The following is a 21,980-nucleotide window of genomic DNA, read 5'->3' as shown; positions in this document are numbered from 1 at the left end:
TACTCTTACCCTCATTTTCTTCCTTGTACCATCTTTGGGATTACTCTACTGTTCTTTTCTAATTTCTGAAATGATACATTTAACTCATTAATTTTAAATACAGGCAAGACCACAAGATGGCCGTACAAGTTAAAACTATGCAAAGCCATCTTAATCAGTGAGAGAAATTATGATTGTCCTGTGACCTTTAAAAATGTTTGTCAGAAACACTAAAAACTCTCTTACTGTCAGTTATAAATGTATAAGGAAATGGAAAATTGACTTGGAACTTTAAAAATTTCTGTTGGCACTGTTTTGTAGGTTTTTTTGTAGAAGTCTTACACATTTTTATATATGCATTTTTAGATACTTATGGTGTTTTTGAAAGGCCTACTGTATATGGCATTTAAATTTTTTTTCTAGTCAATTCTGTTGAGTTTTCAATTTCATTCTTTGTCATTACTATCCAAATTAATTTTATCATATTTTTATAATTGTTTTATTGAGATCTAAACCCATTAAAGTAATATAGTTTAGTGATTTTTAGTATATTCACCAAGTTTTAAATTATCATCAGAGTCAACTTCAGAATATTTTTCTCACTCCAAAAAGAAATCTCATACCCATTAGCAGTCACTTCCCATTCACCCCCAACTCCAGCCATGCTGCTGCTAAGTCACTTCAGTCGTGTCTGACTCTGTGCAGCCCCATAGATGGCAGCCCACCAGGCTCCCCAGTCCCTGGGATTCTCCAGTCAGTAACACTGGAGTGGGTTGCCATTTCCTTCTCCAGTGCATGAAAGTGAAAAGTGAAAGTGAAATCACTCAGTCGTGTCTGACCCTCAGCGACCCCATGGACTGCAGCCCTCCAGGCTCCCCCATCCATGGGATTGTCCAGGCAAGAGTACTGGAGTGGGGTGCCATTGCCTTCTCCAAACTCCAGCCATATTTAACCATTAATATATTTTGTCTATTATAGGTATGGTTTTGCTAAACATTTCATATAAATGGAATAGTGTATAGATCTACCACATTTAATTTTACCAGTTGATGGACATTTGGGTTTCTTCTACCTCTTAGCTACTAAAAATACTGTTACTATGAACATTTGTGTACAAATTTTGTGTTTACCTACATTTTTCCATCTCTTGGGTATACACTTAGTAGTAGAATTGCTGGTTCATATCGTAACTCTAAATATAACCCTTTGAGGAACTGCCAGACTGTTTTTCAAATGGAATGCACCATTATACATTCCACCAGACTTCCCAGATAGCGCTAGTGGTAAAGAATCTGCCTGCCAGTGCAGGAGACACAATAGATAGGGGTTCAGTCCCTGGGTCGGGAAGATCCACTGGAGTAGGAAATAGCAACCCACTCCAGTATTCTTGCCTGGAAAATTCCATGAACAGAAGGAGCCTGGAGAGCTTCAGTCCTTGGGGCCACAAAGAGTTGGACATAACGGAGCACCTGAGCACATACATTCCACCAGCCGTGTATGAGGGGCCCAGTTTCTCTACATCTTTGCCAACACTTGTTGTTGTCTTTTTGTTTGGTTGGTTGGTTTTGTATTGTAACCATCCTAGGAAGTATGAAGTACTGCTTCATTTGGATTTTGATTCACATTTCCTTAGTAGCTACTGATATCAAGCATCTTTTCACATTCTTACTAGCCATTGCGTATCTTCTTTGGAGAAATGTCTATTCAGATCTTTACCCATTTTTAATTGGGTTATTTGTCTTTTAGTTATTGCATTTGCTGGTCAACTTTTAAAAAAAAAATTTGTTTTCTGTTTTGATCCTTTTTATTATCTATGCAGTTTGGGGTTCTTGACAGTCTAATTCTGCTGGTGCTTTGTAGCCTCTTAATTACCATTCACGAGAGAGTCTTTCTGGAAGGGTTTTTTTGTCATCTCATTGTTCTCTTGAATGTTGGGGTCACCTATGGAGGTATAAAGGTTTGGTCATTGAAAGTCACCAAGAAATGAAAAGTAGAAATGCCAAGTAATAGTGGTGCTTCTCTGATTTAAATTATGTTTACTTCTTAGAAAATAAAAATAATTGATATAATAGGACTTACCATTTGATAAAACTCTTGTAAGATATTTAGAACTTGCAAAGCAATAGAAATGCTCCTTTTATTTTCTTCATATTCATACAAAGTTATTCTGCCAATTTTGTGGGGAAGTGACTCAGACTTTATAGAAAGTACTTTAAATATCTAAAATTTATAAGCTATTCTAATTGTCTAAAACTTAAGAAATAACAGCAGGTTTTAATTTTCTGTAGGTCAGAAAATTAAATATATATATTTATATATATAAAATATATATATATATTTTCTTTCTATATATCCTTCTCCCAAGGAAGTCATTCCTGATGGTTTTCTCTTGAAACTTAAAGCTCCCTTATGAATAAAGTCTGTTCTCCTATTGTAGAAAATACTGAGAAAATGTGTCATTACTTTGTCTCAACTGTAATTGAAACTGATAGAAAAATATTTTAATGATTCAAGAGAAATGCCAACTTTTAATCATTTTTGTGCTAAATGCTATCACTTGAAGATTTCTAATAAGAATTAGCATATATTTTGAAATTACCTTCAAATCATTTTACTGAAGCCTCACCTTTTATCAGTTGTACCTTAACTGAACAAACTAGAGCCAAGGGGCTGGCCAGCACCGACAGGTAACTGAAATTTGAGGGGGACCTGGCCGTGCCCACTTGTTCGTGGTTGTCCACAGCTGCTGTCAGGCTGCAGAGAAGTTCGGCCTCTGAGACCTGAACTGTTTGTGGCCTGGCCCCTGGCACGCCCTTATCTGACAGTGGAAGGCCTGTAGGGCCATCCCGTTGCTTAAGTCAAGACCAGCGACCATGTGAGGGGTTTGAAATCCTTCTCTCCAAAGAAAGAGCAGCTCCTTAACCACCTGGGTTTAGGACTGCACTTTCTGGGATTGTTTCTACAGACTGCTACTAAGTGCTTGGGGTTAACACACATCACAGCACAGTCCCAGGAACCACAGCGGGCAAACAGCTCAGGGGCAAAACTGCCTTGCCCTGTCAGGAGGGAGGAACGAACAAACAAACGCAAAGCCAAAGACCAGAGCTCTGCAGTCAGGATTTGGCAGGTAAAATATTTTAATCCGCTGTGTTTGTCAAAGAGTAAGTCATATGAATAATGTTCATGTGACTCAGGTCGTCAGGGTGTGTACCTGGAACTGTGCACATAAATCTTTATCACAGGTACACAGTTCCACTCTAGCAACAGTGCTCGTTTAAAAGAGGAAACTGAAGTTTGTCTAAAACTTCCAGTTTTGTCCTTAAATCAAATGACGTTTATTTTTTAAAACTTAGAAAATATGGAAAAGGTTGGAAAGGGAAAACAAATGGTCAGGGGAAAATATTTTGGCAAAATATTCAAAAGAAACTTTGAATCCGTTTTTTCATCTTTAAACCATAGAAAAATAAAGCTTGTTCTCATTTATTTCTCAAGGAATAAAAGGGAACTCTGCTTTGGGGAAAGGCTTCCCTGATGGCTCAGAGGTTAAAGCGTCTGCCTGCAATGCGGGAGACCTGGGTTCGATCCCTGGGTCAGGAAGATCCCCTGGAGAAGGAAATGGCAACCCACTCCAGTACTCTTGCCTGGAGAATCCCATGGAGGGAGGAGCCTGGTAGGCTACAGTCCATGGGGTCACAAAGAGTCCTACTCGACTGAGTGAATTCACTTTTACTTTCACTTTCTGCTTTGGGGAGCTGACAGATTTCCTGTAAGGTGTAAGAACCTCAAGGTCACATCTATTTGGACTATGTTACTTTGTTCCAATTCAGCCAGCTATTACATTATTTTGAAGCATGTATTAAATTGTTTAGGCCAATTTCCTAAATTGAGCGCAAAACAGAAGATTTTATCTCTTCAGCATCAGGGAACCTAGACAATCATAGGTTTGCTTTTGTTATTGATATGCAGTTTAAAAAAATGTTTATTACACTTTTGTCTTGTTGACACTCAAAATCCAACCTGACAGTCTTGGGTCTTAAAAATAAGAGCATGGGAGGAAAAAAAAAAAAATGAAATATTTTTAAAGAAATGTTGTTTATTCAGAGAAGTATCTCAAACAGATTCCTAAAATTTAGGTAAAATAGAGTTAATACCAGAAGCAATGAGAAAGCTAAGTTGAGCCAAAGCAGTTGTTATTGATCAAAACCATTTATCTTTTAGTTGCAGGTAAGGCTCACTTTAAAGAGATTAAACTCCTTCCCACAAAAATAGGAAAGAGTTAATAAGGAATTTATTTTATTTGCTTAACTTTGTGTCTGCCAAAGGCATACGAACTCCTTTGACCACTGTGATAACTCTCTAAAGCAGGTGCTATTGTTATTTTCACTTTACAGATGAGGATTCTGGTATTCAAAGCGAGTTAGATGACTTGCCGAAGTCACTCATCTGGTTAATGGCAAGTTAATTGGAGCCCAGGAAGTCTGTCAGCGGCGCAGCCTATTATGCTGATTTAATTTTCTATGCGTCGAAAAGAGGAGCTTTTTCTGAAGTGATTAATTTTATGGTGTCAGATCATCCTGTCCATTATAGTTCAGATAAAAGATTGTGTAAAATAGTAAAGCATCATACAATCTGAAACCGATTCTTCATGCAAGAGTCTGTATTTTGTGTTTTCATCAGATATAATCAAGGCTTTGTATTTCATATTAGAAACATTTATTACATGACCATGAATGTTTCTGGTCTTCAGCCATTTGGAAGTAAATGCACTACCTCAGGTACTCTTTCCTGGTCTGAATGACTTAACAGAATTATTAAAAGTAAGGAGGCCAGTGCAAATCAACTATCCCTCAATTAAAAAAACAAAAAGGAAGAATGCCAAGGAGCACATGAAAAGATGCTCAACATCATTAGCCATTAGGGATCTGCACGTCATAACCACAGTGAGGTACCACTCCACACCCAACAACAGCTGTAATTAAAGAGACACCAGCATGTGTTGGTAGAGAAACGGGAACTCTTGCGCTTTGGTGGGAGGGGGCGGGATGTGAAATGGAGCAGCTGCATTGGAAAAGAGTTTATCAGTTCCTCAAAACAGGAACTTATGACCCAGCAACTCCACCCCTTAAAGGTCTACTCAAGACAAATGGATGCCCACACAGAACTTGCACATTATTCCCAGCAGGCACAAGGTGTAAACCACCCAAACACCCAGCGGCTGATGAATTGATAAACGAAACACTGTGCATCCACACTATGGAATGTTCAGATCAGATCAGATCAGTCGCTCAGTCGTGTCCGACTCTTTGCGACCCCATGAATCGCAGCACGCCAGGCCTCCCTGTCCATCACCAACTCCTGGAGTTCACTCAGACTCACGTCCATCGAGTCAGTGATGCCATCCAGCCATCTCATCCTCTGTCGTCCCCTTCTCCTCTTGCCCCCAATCCCTCTCAGCATCAGGGTCTTTCCCAATGAGTCAACTCTTCACATGAGGTGGCCAAAGTACTGGAGTTTCAGCTTCAGCATCATTCCTTCCAAAGAAATCCCAGGGCTGATCTCCTTCAGAATGGACTGGTTGGATCTCCTTGCAGTCCAAGGGACTCTCAAGAGTCTTCTCCAACACCACAGTTCAAAAGCATCAATTCTTCGGTGCTCATGGAATGTTACTCACACATAAAAAAGCATGATGTCTTGATGTGTGCTGAAACATGGATGGATCTTGAAAACATCATAAGTGACGGAAACCAGATTGAAAGGCCACATATTTAAGATTCCACTCATTCAAAAATTCGAATCAGCAAGTCCTTAAGAGAAAAAGCAGATTGGTAGTTTCTGGGGGTTGAGGGAGGGGACAATGGGGAGTGACTGCTTAATAGGTACAGGGTTTCCTTTTCAGGTGGTGAAACGTTTTTGAACTGGATAATTGATGGTTGTACGACATTGTGAATGTACTTAATGTCACCATTGGTAAATTTAGGTTATATGTATTCTATTGCCAAGAAACATAAGTATGCCACTTCTGTTAACTCTTCAGTATAACTAACTAATTCACACTAAAAACAATATAATAGACATTGTAATAATTTGAGAGGCTAGTTGTGCACATTTCCCAGCCCTCTGTGAAGGGTTTTAGTTGGCCCCACCCACCAACTCAGAATGAATAACATGGTAAATGAATTTTGAGTTGTAAAATGAGTGAGTCATTGGCATGTACTGTACAGCAAGATGACTCTAGTCAATAATGTCATCATGTATATTTGAAAGTTGCCAAGAGAGTAAAACTTCCTATCACATACACAGCAGTTTTCAGTAGCACTGTATATAGCAGGGCAGCTGGCCTTCTCGTGGTGGCCGCTTCGCGGTGTGTGCAGACATCGCAGCGTCCGTTGCACACCTGAGACTAGTGCAGTATGACATGCCAGCTATGCCTCAGTGTGAAAAACCTCTGATGGATTGTGTTGGCATTAATGGAAATTCAGAAGTCTCACTGAATTCTCACAGCAGTCCTCTGAGGCGGGGGGTATCGTTCCCACTTTTTATAAACAAGAAAATGAGAACTTAGGTTAAATAATCTCACACGGCTAGTTAGTAGTGAAGCTGGGGTTTAAATTCCAGTTGGCTGATTCCCTGGTGAATGAAGGGTTTCCTACAGACTTCAGGTCTCAGCTTTAAGGCCTCTCAGTTTCATGACATCTTTAAAAACCCTGTTGGTAATTTTGAATTTGGAATTTTCTACTCCTTAAAGCAGATCCGACAAAAGTTGGATTTCTACGCAGAAAACGAATTACAAAAGTAGTCTTTAGAACCTGGAAGCCTGGGTGTGCACCAGAAGATGTACACATACTGTTCCTGAAATCCAGTGGAAGCAAGTCCCAGGAAGCCCGCACTTGGTATTTTCTATACACTTGGCTGCCCCGGGTCTTAGTTGCAGCATGTGAACTCTTAGCTGTGGCATGTGGGATCTAGTTCCCTGACCAGGGATGGAGCCCTGGCCCCTGCACTGGGAGCTCAGTGTCCTAGCCGCTGGACCACCAGGGAAGTCCCAGGAAGCCAGCATTTCGCTCAGTGTAGAAAATGGCCTTGGCAGCAGTCCTTCTGTAAAAACCTGCTAAGGAGTTGTGAACAGCTGTGCTTACAGTAATGTCCCAGAGGGTTCTGGAGCTGGGTATCCTGATGGCAGTCCAGTGGTGTCTGCTCCAGGGAAAGTCCAGAGGGGGAGGGAACAGCAGCTACCGCAGGTGTGGCACCTCTGCCCCCACAGCGAGGCAAGGATGAGAGAAGCAGGCTCCAGGATGAGCTTGGAAATGCTTGTTGATGGACTGAATGAGTGTATCAGATAAGGGTGTTGGGCTCCTCCCTTTTGACCCTATGAATCAGGTTTCTCTAGGCTTTCTTGAAACCATGACTGTCGTTTACAAGCTTAGTAAACTTGATCCCCACCTTCAGGATATCTACAGCTTAGTATGGGAGATTATGAAAATATACACACACACATAGCTTTAACACAGGAGCAAGGGCCAAGAGTGAAAGGTACAAAGCTACAGGATTCCATGGGAGGGGGTGATCATATCTGTGGGTGGAGGGGCTGCTGAGTCAGGGGGTGCTGTAATCTTGTGGTCAGCCCAGAGATGGAAGGGGGTGGGTTCTGCTGGAGGGAGCAGAGGGACGGGACAAGTTCAGCTTGCCGGGATTCAGGGCTCGTGGAGAGGATCATGGGAGATTTTGGATATACAGGTTAGAGTTATTATTTTGAGTGATAGGCTACAGGTTCTGTGTTCCTATGTCTCATTTCAAATTGAAACAAGGTTTATTAGGACTAAAAGGTTTCTGCATGATGAAAAGCTGACTGATGCTTTAGGAGCATAAGTTCAAAGATTAAAAATTATGAGATGAAAAAAAAAAAAATTATGAGATGACTAAAGAGGCAAACTAAACGACACGCTCTTTACAACTAAAAACTGGGCTCTTGATGCCTGGAATAGGTCTGTTTCTGTAACTGTTGAGTGTAGTAAGACGACACACATATATACATGACTCAGGTGTTTATAACTCAGAGCCGTGGCTGATAGCAGCTTCCATTTTTATAACAATAGAAATTTGTGACATACTAAGTAAGGTTTCTTTTTTCTCTTCATATGTATATGATTGAATGTTTTAATATTATCTCTTATTCTTTACTAGATCTCGCCCAACTTTCCATTTCATATTAATATTTAAAAACAACTTATGAGTCCTCTAGGAAGTTTAGAAAGCATTTGATAATGACTATGAGAATATACTTCAAGTTTTTAAAAAATTAATACTTTTATACTGAAAAATGAACTTAAGAAACAGTTTTGATCTTTATCCTTTTAAAATAGCTGTTTTAACATAATTAAAATCTGTGGTTATATAAACTACCTTGGGCACTGCTTTTTTTCAATCTAAGTATAGTTGATTAACAATGTTGTATTTGTGGTGTACGGCAAAGTGATTCACTTTATATATTATATATATCTATATATGCCTTTTCAGATTCTTTTCCATTTATCACAAGATATTGAATACAGTTCCCTACACTCTGCAGCAGGACTTTACTTATTTATGTGCAGTAGTTTGTATCTGCTAATCCCAGACTCCGAATTTATCCCTCTCCCTGCTCTCCCCTTTGTAACCATAAGTTTGCTTGCTGTGGCTGTAGTCTGTTTCTGTTTTGTAAATAAATTCATCGGCACTTTTTTTTTTTTTTAGATTCCACATATAAGCGGTACCATACGATGTTTGTCTTTGACTTACTCCACTTAGTATGACAACCTCCAGGTCCATCATGTTGCTGCAAATGGCATTGTTTCATTATTTTTAATGGCTGAGTAATATGCCATTGTGTATATGTGTATACATGACATCTTCTTTATCCATTCATCTGTCGATGGACACTGAGGTTGCTCCCATGTCTTGGCTATTGTGAATAGTGCTGCTGTGAATACTGAGGGGGCACTGCTGTTTTAATTGAGCCTTTCACGTGTATTTCTTTGAATTCATAAGTAATCCATGTGATCATCATTTTGATGGCTACCTCCGTCTCACTCCGTTCAGTTTTCCTCTGTTGGTACCGAGGTAGAGCCCCTGTGCTGGGGAGGAGGGTGAGCACAGTAGTACTGGGATGAGGACAGGGTTTGTTTCTTCTTTGCTTTCATGAAAAATTGTCCTTTAACAACAGGAACAAAAAAAAGCCCTTCTATGGTTTTCTGAAAAGTACATAAAACCCAGTATTCAGTAATCAAGGGATTGCAGTAGTTTTTCTTTCCTCATTTAAATATCAGTATGTTCAATTTGGTGAGCGTTCAATTGATAGGCGTTGTTCTGGTCACTAAGGCATAAATCAACAGGTAAAGGTCCCTGCTCTTGGGAACTTGCGTTCTAGTGGGTGGTAAACAGGTCTGATTTGCCAGGTGGTAATAAGGTGAGGGGCCGATGAGTGATGGAAAAGAGGGATGGGATGTAGCCAGTTTGGGTAGGGGGTCAAGGAGGTACGGGCTAGAGGGAGAGCGGCAGGCAGATGTCCAGGGAGAGTAGTCCCTTGGAGGCTGGTAGTGCAGCGTTCCTGAGGCCTTGTGAGCTTGGGTCGCAGTTTGGAAGCCAGTCGGTAGAGGTGCAGTTAAGGCTGGAGAGAGAGGGGCTGAGGGCTGGAGAGGGGCTTACAGGGGTGGGACAGGTCCTGTGGGGCCTTGTAGGTCATGGTAAGAATGTTGTGTTTTAACCTGAGGTGGGGGTGGGGAGTTTCTGGAGATTTTGAACCCCAGAATGAAAAGGTTTGACTTAGGCTTTAAAAGGCTCTCTCTGGCTTCTGTGCACAGAAGAGACTGTAGAAGGGTGGGAACAGGGAGACGGGGCGGGAAGCTGTGGTACCAGTGCAGGTGAGCAGAAATGCTGGGTGGGACTGGGCATTGGCTGCCAGGGGTGGGGTCAGGGTGGCTTTCAGAGGTCTCAGGTTTGGCCTGCTAGACCCAGCGGAAATGTGAGTCCAGAGTTCCCTGTGTGAGCGTGTAGTTCTCCACCCCCGTGGACAAGACGGGCCCATTTGCTCACCCAGGATCACTGAGACTCGACAGTGTGCCCTGTGGCTTCCCTCAGCTGGAAGGAAGCCAGCAGTCGTGAGCATCACAGCGTGCCAGATGCTTCACTTCTGTGTCCTCGTCTGAGTCTCACCGGGTTGTGTCAGGGGCTGTTTATTTACACGTCCACCTCACAGACGGTCCGGGGAGGCAGGGAGCAGCCCTCCCCACCCCCAGAATGCCTCACAGCGCCAGGAACTTGCCAGTGGGGACCCTTTCCAGAGCGCCCTTCTCCAGTGTGAGCTGGGCTGCAGGCGTGGGGTCCCTGCCATTTGCGATGGGTCATCATCTTTTGATGGCTCCTTTCCTAAAGCATTTTCTGTTTCAAAAAGTTCAGGTGCCAGAAGCAGGCTGGCCACTGACCGCTCTGTTTGGCTACTTGGGCCTGTGTGTGTGTGTTTGGGCCACGACAGGTGCGGGAGGCCGGTTGTCACCTGTTGCCCTGGGGAGGCAGTCCTGCCCCTTTAGCTTTACTTCCTGCATAACCGACACGTTGAGCTGAAATGGCTTCAAGCCGCCAGGCCAGCCCTCCCCAGTGCATCCGTGCCTCTGTGATGCCAGCCACACACCACCCCACCCACCAGGCAGCTGTTCCCAATCAAAAAAAGCCCTACTAATTAAAGCGTCCCAGCAGACGCTGGGAGACTTGCCTTTCCCTGTATTTCACACGTGCCATGCATCATTCTGTCCTCGGGGCCCAGTGGGAAAATCCAGGTCCTTTCTCATGCTTGAGTGAGGATGCAAGGGGGTCAAGAGCGCAGGCTCGGGGTCAGACATGAGTCCAGATTCCAGCCCCACCTCCTTTAGTACTTGTGTCATTTGGGGAAGGTCCTCCAAGGCCTCCGTCTGAGCTCCCGCCTCCGCTCAGTGGGGAACAGAGCTCCTCCCTCTGAGCTGGTGAGGACTAAGCAAGGCCATTTCTGTGAGGCAGCCTGCACGTGCTGACCCTCTGAGCATCAGAGATGTGCTCTCCCCTCTGAGCTGGAAAAAGGTAAAGAATGCTGGACTGTGAGAGCACCGGGTTACTCTGCTTGTTCTTACTCTGTGTTCCCGTTGTCCCTGTGGAGTAAGAGAGAGAATGAAATGGATTCTGGATCTTGTGGAGTCTCCCTTAAATTCACATCATAATAGAACTAACCAACATGCACCTGGGGTGTGTGGTTTTAGATTAATGGCTTTCCACTGGGAGCAGAAGCTTTGTTTTATTTCGTGTTTTTAAACTTGCCTAATTAGAGCTAGTTGCTTTAAACTGAGACAGCTGTAGTCTTTTGAAAAAATTCACTCAAAATTTTTAAGATGGTTTTTATCCATTAATACTGAATTGAAACTGTTTCTCCCTGACTTTTCTCTGTGTTGACCTCATTGTTGTGTTTCGGGGTCCTGTTTTAATTATTTTAAATAATTTACATCTTTCAGGTATAGCATTTTTAACATTTAAATGAAAATGCCTACAGTTCATTAGTGACTCTGTAAGAATAACCGGTTGTCACCTTCATTCATTATTACTAATGCTCTTACTCTCATTTTTGCTGGCTTCAAAATGGTTGTCTTTTAGCCTTAATCTACTAAGTGATGAAAAAGGAAAATGAATAATTAATGTTAATGTACCTCACGTGATATAACTAATCTTTTAATGTTGTATTTTGCATTCACATGTAAGAATACAACTGCTTGCAATCTGTATATGGATGCAAAACTGATCAATTATCTGATATATAATATATACACTTGAATAAACATTGTTCTTTTAGCTAAAATAAGAGTAGTGCATTAACATCCAACTTTTAATATCTTCATTACAAATCCTGTACTTTAACTTAACAGCACTTATTTACAGCAGGTAGGCTAAATTCTTTTAATTGCTAATCAACAATGAAGTAGAAAATGAACATTCAGTTTGCTTCCTGAACCAATCTAATGACAGAATTATCACCTAAACCCCAAATCTCTACCCTACTTAAAATAATACTTAGTTAAAATCTTCTGAATGGACATCTTTACTAGGTATTACCTTAGGTATTGTAAGACTAGATCTCTGATATTGTAGATTGCATTTGCTCTGCACCTACCTGAAAAGACTTAATTCTAAAACATCCAGAAGGGTTTCTAATGATAATTCCCATTGAGAGTTAAGTCCTGTTATTAGAATAATTTGTCGTTGTTTAGTCACTAAGTCGAGTCCGACGTTGCCACCCTGTGGGCTGCAGCACACCAGGCTCTTCTATCTTCCACTATCTCCCAAGTTTGTTCCAATTCATGTCCATTGAGTCAGTGATGCTATCTAACCAGCTCATCCTCTGTTGTCCCCTTCTCCTTTTGCTTCAATCTTTCCCAGCATCAGGGTCTTTTCCAATGAGTCGGTTCTTCACATCAGGTGGCCAAAGTACTGGAGCTTCAGCATCAGTCCTTCCAGTGAATATTCAGAGTTGATTTCCTTTAGGTTTGGTTTGATCTCCTTGCTGTCCAAGGGATTCTGAAGAATCTTATGCAGCACCACAATTCAAAAGCATCAATTCTTCAGCACTCAGCCTTCTCTGTGTTAAGATAATAGTAATATTTTATCTTTAAAAGCATTCTTACATAAGCTTAAAATTAATTCAGCATGTCAGTCCTATGGGGTTTATTAGTTTCCATTTATTCTTTCTTCAGACCGTATTCAGAAAAATGTCTGTTAAAAAAGAAAAAATGTTTTAATGTTTCTTTTTCTAGCGACCTCCTTAATCCACTTTTCTTTTACTGCCACACTTCCCAAACAAGTAGTTTATACCAGCTTCTCCCTGCCTCTCCCAATCTTTACCAGAGGTCAGGAAGCTGGGAGGTGTCAAATGCTAAGTGTCTAGTATGTGTCTTGCTCTTGGCACGTCTCCCTTGTTAGGATACTTAATCCTCACAACTCGGGTTGCCAGGTGTCTGGCACTGAACCCACGGAGTCTGGGATTGTAGCTTCTTGCTTGGCAAACTGAAAATTTTATAAACAAAAATGTCTCGTTTTCTTTTTTAAAAAATTATCTTGTTTGTGGCTCAGGAGCCTCTGAGACTGGACCTCAGTGTTACTAAATCTTGGTGATAAGAAACCAAAGATGCTAGGAATTTGCTCCTGGAGGCCCTGTGGGTAGAGACAGCCCCAGGTGACAGCCGGCTCTGCTGAGGCTGCAGATGAACGCCCAGAGGTTAGGGCCCAGGCATGTGGGTTCCACCAAAGTCATTTTTCCTGGAGGCACTTCTGTAACCAGTATGCGTATAGCAGTAGAATCAAACACTACAGATGCCACCTTCTGAGGGGTCCAGCTTTCACTGGTTTTCTTCTCTTGCCATCACTGAACTTCCATGCTTTACTGTAGTCAGCCTTCCATGCATTGATTCAGTGTATTCATTAACGACCAGACTCTTAAGGCCTGTATGTTCCTGGCGGGCACCTGGGTGGGGGGGCCGGCACACAGGTAACGGAATCAGGAGATCCACTTCTCTTCCATGTGTAACTGCCAGAAGCTTCAGACGCTGCATGTGTGTTCCTCCCAGCGAGGGGCTGGTTCCTAATCACTGCAGGGCCCACGCGACTGCCGCAAATTTATTTTTAATTAATAGGCTTTATTTTTTAGAGTGCTTTTAGGTTTACACAGAACTGCGAGACCTCACAGAGTCGTCACCCTGCTCTGTCCCCTGCTCACTGTTTCCTCTGTTTTTAAATCTTGCACCGGTGTGGTGCATTCATCACAAATGATGGACCAAGGCTGGCACATGATTAACTAAAGACCATAGTTTACATTGGGGCTCTATGAGCTTGACAAATACATAAAGTGCACCCTTACCAACCTTCGGCAGTCACTGATCCTTTTTTTTCCCATCAATGTTTCTATAGTTGTGCCTTTTCCAGAATGTCATTTAGTTGGAATTGCATATTAGGCAGCCTTTTCAGACTGGCTTCTTTCACTAAGCAACATATATTTAAAATTCCTCCATCTTTTTGTGGTTTAACAGCTGGTTTCTTTGGTTTCTTTTTAATCCCTGAAGAACATTCAGTTGTACACACGTGCCACAGTTTGTTTATCCACTGAGTTGGGTTGTTTCCAGGTTTTGGCAGTATGAATAAAGCTGCTTTAGGTATTCATATACAGGTTTTTCCACAGACGTAATATTTCTAGGCATTTGAGTAGACACCTAGGAGTACAATTACTAGGATAAGACTAGTTTTGAATATAAGAATAGTTCGAATAAATTGAGGAAGACTGTTTCCCTGGTAAGAAACTGCCTGCCTTGAAGCCGCAGGAAGTTCTGCGTTCCCGTCCGTCGTGAATGAGCGCTCCTCTTGCTCCACATCGGCATCTGGTGTGTCAGTGTTCTGGGTTACAACCATTCTGATAGGTGTGTGCTGGTATCTCCTTTTAATTTGTAAGTTCCCATATGACATGGAGAGCATCTTGTCATATGCTTATTTGCCATCTGTATAACTTACATTTTAACTGAGCAGTTTTTGTTATGTTTGAGCTTTAAGTGGTCTTTATATTATTTGGGATACAAGTCCTTTATCAGATATGTGTGTTGCAGATATTTCCTCCAAGTCTGTGAACTTGTCTTTTCATTCTACTAACAGTAATTTTTGCGGACCAGAAGTCTGTGATTTTAATGAAGTCCAGCTTGCCAGTTTTTTCTTTCACAAATCATGCTTTTGGCGTGATAGCTAAAAACTCAGTGCTAAACCAAAGTCATGTGAATTTTCTCTGGCTTTATCTTCTTAAAGTTTTATTGTTTGGCATTTTACATTTAGGTGTGTGCTCCATTTTGAGTTGCTTTTTATGAAAAATGTACGGTCAGGCTCTAGATTTGTTTCTCTGCAAGTGGGTATCTAGTTGTTTAGCACCCTTTGCTGAAAGGACTGCCCTTTCTCCATTATTTTTGTCCCCCTTGTTGTCTTTGGGTTGCTTTTGAAAATCCTCCTAAATGGAGTGTTAGTTATAACCCACTGTTATTATCCTGGAGTCCTGTTGATGGGTGACGTGGTGAAGTATTGGAGAGGAGGAGCATCCTTTATAATCCCATGTTTAAATCTCCATTTTGGTTGTTTTGTGGTGTATTACTGGTTTTTAGTGGCCACAGTATGGGGGTCATGACCTTCCGAAGAGTTTCTCAGGCTTTTTTTCCCTCTCTTACTTGAGACAGGAAAGCGAGAGGGGCTGCAGGTAGCTAATTGTCCTTCCCCAGATCAGATAAGGCTTAGAAAAGTGTTTCCCTGGAGGGCTAGCCTTCCTTACTCAGAACGCAGCAAGAACAGGATAACTCTGGGCAAATTTCAAAACACTTTCCCCTCCCCACCACCAGAAGCCCCAGAGGAATTTTCTCCATTCCTTACAATACAAACTTGGTGGGGGGGGTGGGGGTGCCTCCTAGAGACGAAACTCCTGAGAAGTGAGCCTGCGTTGTTTTTAACTCTCCACACGGAGCCTCCAGTGATTCCCTTGCATTCCTGGCAACCGTGGCTCCAGCATCAGTTTCTGCTCCCTGTAAACTCTGATTTTCCACATCATTCTAATTCTCTGATGAATCTGAGAGTTGTTTTTCAGTGTGTTTAGCTTGTTTTTTGTTGTGAGTAAAGGAGTGACAACTTCAAAGCTTTTTACGCATTGGAGCAGAAGCCAGAAGTGCCCTTACAGTTGGTTCTAACCAACAGCAGTCAGGTATGCCTGTTCTCATAAGGGATGGATCCTGATGGAGTCCTTTTAACTACAGTATTGTGAAAGGCTGTGAGGCGGAGGAAAGTGGAGTGTATTCTGTTTGATGGTGGGAGATTGAAAATTTTCCTTTGGAGACCCTGGGAATAAAGGTGGGGGGGGGTGGGTCATGAGAGAGGAGATGAGCTTAGAAGAGTTTGGTGTCTATTTCTCTCATTCTGTAAGTCTTAAGAGTTCTTCCAAAGCATTTAAAAGATACACACACACACACACACACACACACATATATATATAATATATAAGGCTTACCAGGTGGCACCAATGCTAAAGAATCTGCTGCTGATGCAGGAGACATAAGAGACACCGGTTCGACCCCTGGGTCAGGAAGATCCCCTGAAGGAGGAAATGGCAACCCACTCCAGTATTCTTGCCTGGAAAATTCCATGGACAGAGGAACCTGGCAGACTACAGTCCACGGGTCGCCAAGAGTCAGATACAGCCAAGCATACACGCCATATTTGAAGGAGCAAAAAATAGTAAAACACGGTGACTAGTTACAGGCTGACAGCCTCATACATGGATTTTATTTCGGGAAGATGAGTGCTCACCCAGAAAATGGCTTGTTGATTGGGGAATTCTGTTGGCATATGTCATGCATCATGGGGCTCACTTGCTCCTCTGCCTGGGCACGCACACCTTACTAGCCAGTGTTTCTCTTCAGTGCTCAGGACAGAATCACACCCACCCAAGCCTGTGAAGAGCGTGTTCTGGTTACCACCCGCTCGCTCCTTTGGCATTGTGCCTGTCTGCATGTTGTTTATTTGCACAATTTCCATAGTGACGAGAGAGGAGCCCCTCCATCCACCTGCACCCAGGGACTTGGGTGGACAGCGCTGAGAGATGTTCTGAGATGCTGGCAGGTTGGGTCGCCTGTTGCTGGTTATTAACGACAGGCTCTGTGCTAACTCGGTGTTGATAACCCTGAGTGCATCTGGTTTTGTTTTTTTTTAACATCTCCCACCTGTGTATAATTTGCTTTTACTTTCATTATATTTTTTCTGCATCACATTAGGTATTTGGAAAACTCTCCTGATGCAGGAGACATAAGAGACACTGGTTCGATCCCTGGGTCAGGAAGATCCCCTGAAGGAGGAAATGGCAACCCACTCCAGTATTCTCCTAGCCTGAATCATTCTGACTGATTTAAGCAAAATTATTTTAAGTAGATCTGATTTGCTCAGAATAGAGTGCTTGATTTTCAAATAATTGGTTTTTGTTGTTGTTTATTATTCATCTCCAACCGGGAGTTATTTATGGGTTTAAAATAGATGTGAAAAGTATGGCCTTTTTACAGTAACTCTTTTTTTTAATCACTTTTCCTTTAATTCATATGGTGTAACTTTAGGCCCATAGTGGGTTGGCTTCCACCTTGTCATTTTATTGTCCGATTCCACTTGAAGTCACATGGAGGAAATAGCATGTAACTCAGTCATTGCTCTGCACTCTCCAGAAATAACAGACGTTGTGAGTATCCATGATCAAATATAAACGAGAAATAACCCTTATGCCTACATGTTCTGTGTCCCCGAAGTCTGCTAGTAGTTTCCCTCTGGCTCCTCTAAACTTACATCATGAACTGATGAATAATTACCTAGTTGAAAATATATTAATAGTGCCATGACTAACCCATGTTTCAGATGAAAACCTTGTGTTCATACAGGTAATACTTTTCAAAATTTTGTTTTTTAAAGTCCATACTGTCTATTGGCTAAACATGTGTATCTTCATACAGTATTGTCCAAAATGTTAGACAGATCTGTTCATGGTTCCTAGAATTAGAGTGATACCACCAATAGCTATTATTTGTATGAATTTTAGAGAAAAAATTGATGGTAGACATTGACTTTTTAGTTGTATCAACATCATGATTTTGAAAAATAGGTATATATTTCAATTCCTTTAATACTGCCATTTAAGAATATAATTTATTCAGACTGGGTCACATTACTGTACTTACTATGAGTTTCTTCCCAAAATATTGACTCAAAACCTAAAAGGGACAAAAAGGAAATGATTGATCCCGTACATACGGTGCTGTAGTTCCTGGGACCGACACGTAGGCTCCTGTTTGGGCGTTTACTTAGTTCTGCTCCGCTGGATTCTGGGCTATGCTTTCTCAACTGCTCTTTCTTTTTTCAAAACAATTTTTTTCCTCCCAAATGTAATTTATGAAAAAGTAGGTTATGGAGCTAAGAGTAAAACGTGTGTGATTCCACATCTCAGACATAAAGTAACACTTGCTTTATTAAGAGTAAACTTCTGTACATTGAACATAAAGGCTGTTTTCATTTTCTGTTCCAAGATACTCTTTGGGCAGCTTGCATAATCACAGGAAAGATGTTTTTTAATCCTTTTTATGCCTGAGGACTCAGAAGTTGCTGCTCTGAGGTCGGCATTTAAATTCCACCAACAGTGAGGGACTTAGCAGGGGTAAGGTTAGGTGTTCCATTCCTGCCCACAGAGTGAATGGTCTGTTTCACTGGGCCCTTCCATCAGGCTCTGCAGTGGGGAGGGGGCGCAGGCAGGAGGGGAGAATGAGGAGGGGGTGCAGGCAGCCGGGGCTCTCAGGTCAGGCCGAGCACCCACTTCAACAGTGCTGGTGTTCTCACAAGCCCAGACTTATGGCAGCACATATCTCGGAGTCGATGTTATATAAGATTGTAGAAATAAAGTTCTTGACAACATGAAAAAAAAAAATTGTGAACACTTTCCTCCTAGCCTGAATCCTTCTGACTGATTTAAGCAAAATTATTTTAAGTAGATCTGATTTGCTCGGAATAGAGTGCTTGATTTTCAAATAATTGGTTTTTGTTGTTGTTTATTATTCATCTCCAACTGGGAGTTATTTATGGGTTTAAAATAGATGTGAAGTTTATTAATATTTCACCTCAGATTATTTCAATACATGAAACGACATTAATGTAATTATATTCTTGGTCAGATAAAGGCTTCCTTTGTGAAGAGCTTGGTTTGTGTATTTGTTTCATGGTGAGCTTTAGGAGAACGGAATCACAGGATAAATGGAGTCAGGATCACTGAAGATGCACAGTGGGTGCCTTGATACCCTGGCGGGGGCGCTCACGCTCATGCTTATCCAGCAGCAGTTCTTGGAATCACATGGTGCCTAGGGGCTTCCGTCCCTCTAACCTATTAACCCAGTTATATCCTTCCAGGAGATTCTCTGTCCCCACCACCCACCATGGTCATTTTCAGCAACACCGTTCATGGTGGGCTTCAGGCTGAGGAGTTGGTTTATCTGGGACACCATGGGAGGGAGTGACATTTTACATGTAGAATTGGAGAGCCCCCTGGCACCTGGGAGGAAGGAGATCCAGAAGAGAACGGGCTGGGAGTCATGAGAAATGAGAGCTAGAAAGAGGAGGGCAGCTCCTCCGAGGTCCAGCTGGCAGGTTGACACGTGTGGGGCGGGGCGTCTGGGGACTCCCCCACCTCTGCTGGAGCAGGTCATCTAGCGAACACGGACGTCCCATGTCATCCCCACGGGCCGCCTCTGCTGGGCAGGGGAGGGCTGGCACGTTTGTCACCCAAGGAAACAGGATGAATCAGGGCGCGGTTCCACCCCCAAGCTGGCCCAAGCGATGGCACCAGGGAGGGAGTCTCTGTCCGTGAGTGTGACACACGGCAGGGCGTCAACCCCTAGGGCTGGCTGGCAGCCCGGAGCTGGGCTTAGAGAACATGCTGAGTGTGCCGGGGGGCATGCTGAACACGAGGTGCCCGATGGGATGGCAGGTGGGTGTGTTCAGGACGGGTTGAATTTCTGAGTCTGAAGATGAGGGACGAGCCTGGGCTGGCTGTCCTAGAGTCAGATGTTCTCAGGTGTCCCCAGAGCTGGGCACGGTAAGAGTCCTTTGCACAGAGGTGCTCGCTGAAGCCCGAGTCCAGTCTGCAGTCTTTCCCTCTTTTCCCACGTCTGCCGTAGTCATCCTCTTCATTCTCCCTCCTCAACAGCCGTTCAGTTTTGCCCAAAGAGTTTCTTTTCACCTGCCCACTGAACTGTAGGATGGTCCCCCCGGCACGTTGTGTGGTGTGGTATGACTTGGTGGTGGTCCAGGTGACACTGTTGCTCCCAGTTCTTGGATATCAGACCCATTTGGTTCCTGTAGAGACCTCCGTTAGCAGAGGGAGGCTCTTGTTCCCTTCCTTCTAGAAGCCGGGAGGCAGCGCTCTGCCACACACCGCAAGAGATGCACCTGGAGCATCTAGTTGCTTTTTGGAGCAACAACTCCTTTGTCCTGGAATGTGTAGCCCCAGGAGACAAAACAAGGTCCCTGCTGCGGTTTCCCAGATTTTTTTTTTTTTTTTTAGATTTTCCAGAGCGATAAGAGAACTAATATAAGAAAAAGAAAATAACCTTTATCTTTTATGCCTGACAGATAATCAGATTATCCAGGGGATTAGATCAAAAATGAGTCATTTGTTCCTATAATTAGTTACTATAATGACCAAGATAATCTTTTGTAAGAGAATTTAACAATTAAACCGGATAAGTAGGCTTCAGCTTAGGAAATGGGTAAATAGCGAGAGGACAAGGGGAGTTTGAAGGCAGAGCTGGCGGGTGTTGTGGAGTGTTGTTGTGGTGGTGTTGTCAGCTGTGTCCATCGGGTGTCCACCCCTGCTGTTGGGCCATAGCCAGTGTTCCCAGTGCCCCGGGGCCTGGTGCCCACCTGCCCTGGGAGCAGCTGTGGACTAGACCTCACCCACCAGTTTACTTCCTCTCGTATCTTTACAACACACCACACGATGGCTTTTCATCCTAACATCCCTGATTTTGTTCACAGGCCATGTTCTCATAGAGATTTCGAGTATCCACAAGAAACTCAACGAGAGTCTTGATGAAAATGTATGTGAACAGTTTTTCTATTTACCAAATATACTTATTTTATTTTGCTTCAAGTCTCAAACCTGGTCTCAATTTTTCACTTGTGTTCACAGTTCAAAAAATTCCATAAGGAGATTATCTATGAGCTGGAGAAGAAGACAGAGCTTGATGTGAAATATATGAATGTGAGGACCAGGTTTTGCTGCACCTGCCCTGGGTGGAGGGCGCCCGGGGAGGGGAACTGAGTTTTCAGGGAGGCTGCGCTCGCCCGATGGCTGAGCCTAAGGAGAGCTTCCCCACGGTTGAGCTGGCGGGGCAGTGAGTATGAAGGCTGCAGTACCCCGTTAAAACACAGCCAGACAGGAAAACAGGTGCAACGTTTACCTTACAGGCGACTCTCAAAAGATACCAAGCAGAACACAGGCATAGATTAGATTCTCTGGAGAAATCACAAGCTGAATTGAAGAAGATAAGAAGGAAAAGTCAAGGAGGACGAAATCCATTCAAATATGAATGCAAAGAGATTGAGGTAAACCTTTCAGCACTGTGTTACTTTATTTTGGGGTGGATGGTTTATACAGTTAATGGGAGGCATGCTTATCTCAGTCAGCCTATACTTGATCCATCAGATGTGCTGCTGCTGAAAGTCAAAAATAAGCATTTTGACTTGGTGGGAGCTGAAGGCCGCAGAGTTCCCCAGAGTTAAGAATAATTAGTCAAGAGCACTGGTGTTTTCTCCTGACTTCGGGAGAGTGATAAGCATTGTGTCCCCATTTTACAGATGGGAAAAGTGAGGCTTCGGTTAACTCACATGGTTGGCACTTGTAAATGTAATTTGATCTTGAACTTTCTGGTTCCAAAAGCCATTATTTTCCAGTGAAACATGATCCTGTCCCTGGAGTAAAAGTAATATTTTATGCAAATTGCCAAGTGGAATGTAGGGCCTTTGGGAACCCCTCTCCAGGCATGGGTCAGGGACCTTAATGAGAATGTTGATATCTGCTCAGATCAGATTAGGGCTCTGTTGGTCTGTCTAATGTTTATCTGCCTTCAGCATTCACTCCATTATCAAAATAAATCCTCTGTAAAGATGGCAGGAGATAAGTGTCAGGCTGGGTAGCTGTTTGGTTCCTCATGTCATACTTGTATAATTATTATTTATTTTCCTAGTATGTAGAAACCATTACTTCTCGCCAGAATGAAATCCAGAAATTTATTGCAGATGGTTGCAAAGAAGCCCTGCTTGAAGAGAAAAGGCGCTTCTGCTTTCTAGTCGACAAGCACTGCAGCTTTTCGAGTCAGATACACCATTACCACATGCAGGTGGGCGCAACAGCAAGT

General features: G+C 42.8%; 1 protein-coding gene across 1 annotated transcript in view; it reads left to right on the top strand.

Annotated features, from left to right (window-relative positions):
• The window catches only part of BAIAP2L1 (BAR/IMD domain containing adaptor protein 2 like 1), a 75,745-nt gene that overhangs the window by 36,275 nt on the left and 17,490 nt on the right, over nucleotides 1-21,980 (top strand). Inside the window, exons 4-7 of the mRNA XM_006044317.3 lie at nucleotides 20,599-20,660; nucleotides 20,753-20,824; nucleotides 21,031-21,168; nucleotides 21,810-21,962. Coding sequence (XP_006044379.1) covers nucleotides 20,599-20,660; nucleotides 20,753-20,824; nucleotides 21,031-21,168; nucleotides 21,810-21,962 — 425 coding nt within the window. The remainder of the gene's footprint in view (nucleotides 1-20,598; nucleotides 20,661-20,752; nucleotides 20,825-21,030; nucleotides 21,169-21,809; nucleotides 21,963-21,980) is intronic.

The sequence above is a fragment of the Bubalus bubalis genome, chromosome 24 (assembly GCF_019923935.1).
Source record: "Bubalus bubalis isolate 160015118507 breed Murrah chromosome 24, NDDB_SH_1, whole genome shotgun sequence".
Taxonomy (NCBI): Eukaryota; Metazoa; Chordata; class Mammalia; order Artiodactyla; family Bovidae; genus Bubalus; species Bubalus bubalis.
This window is presented reverse-complemented; position numbering and strand designations above follow the sequence as displayed.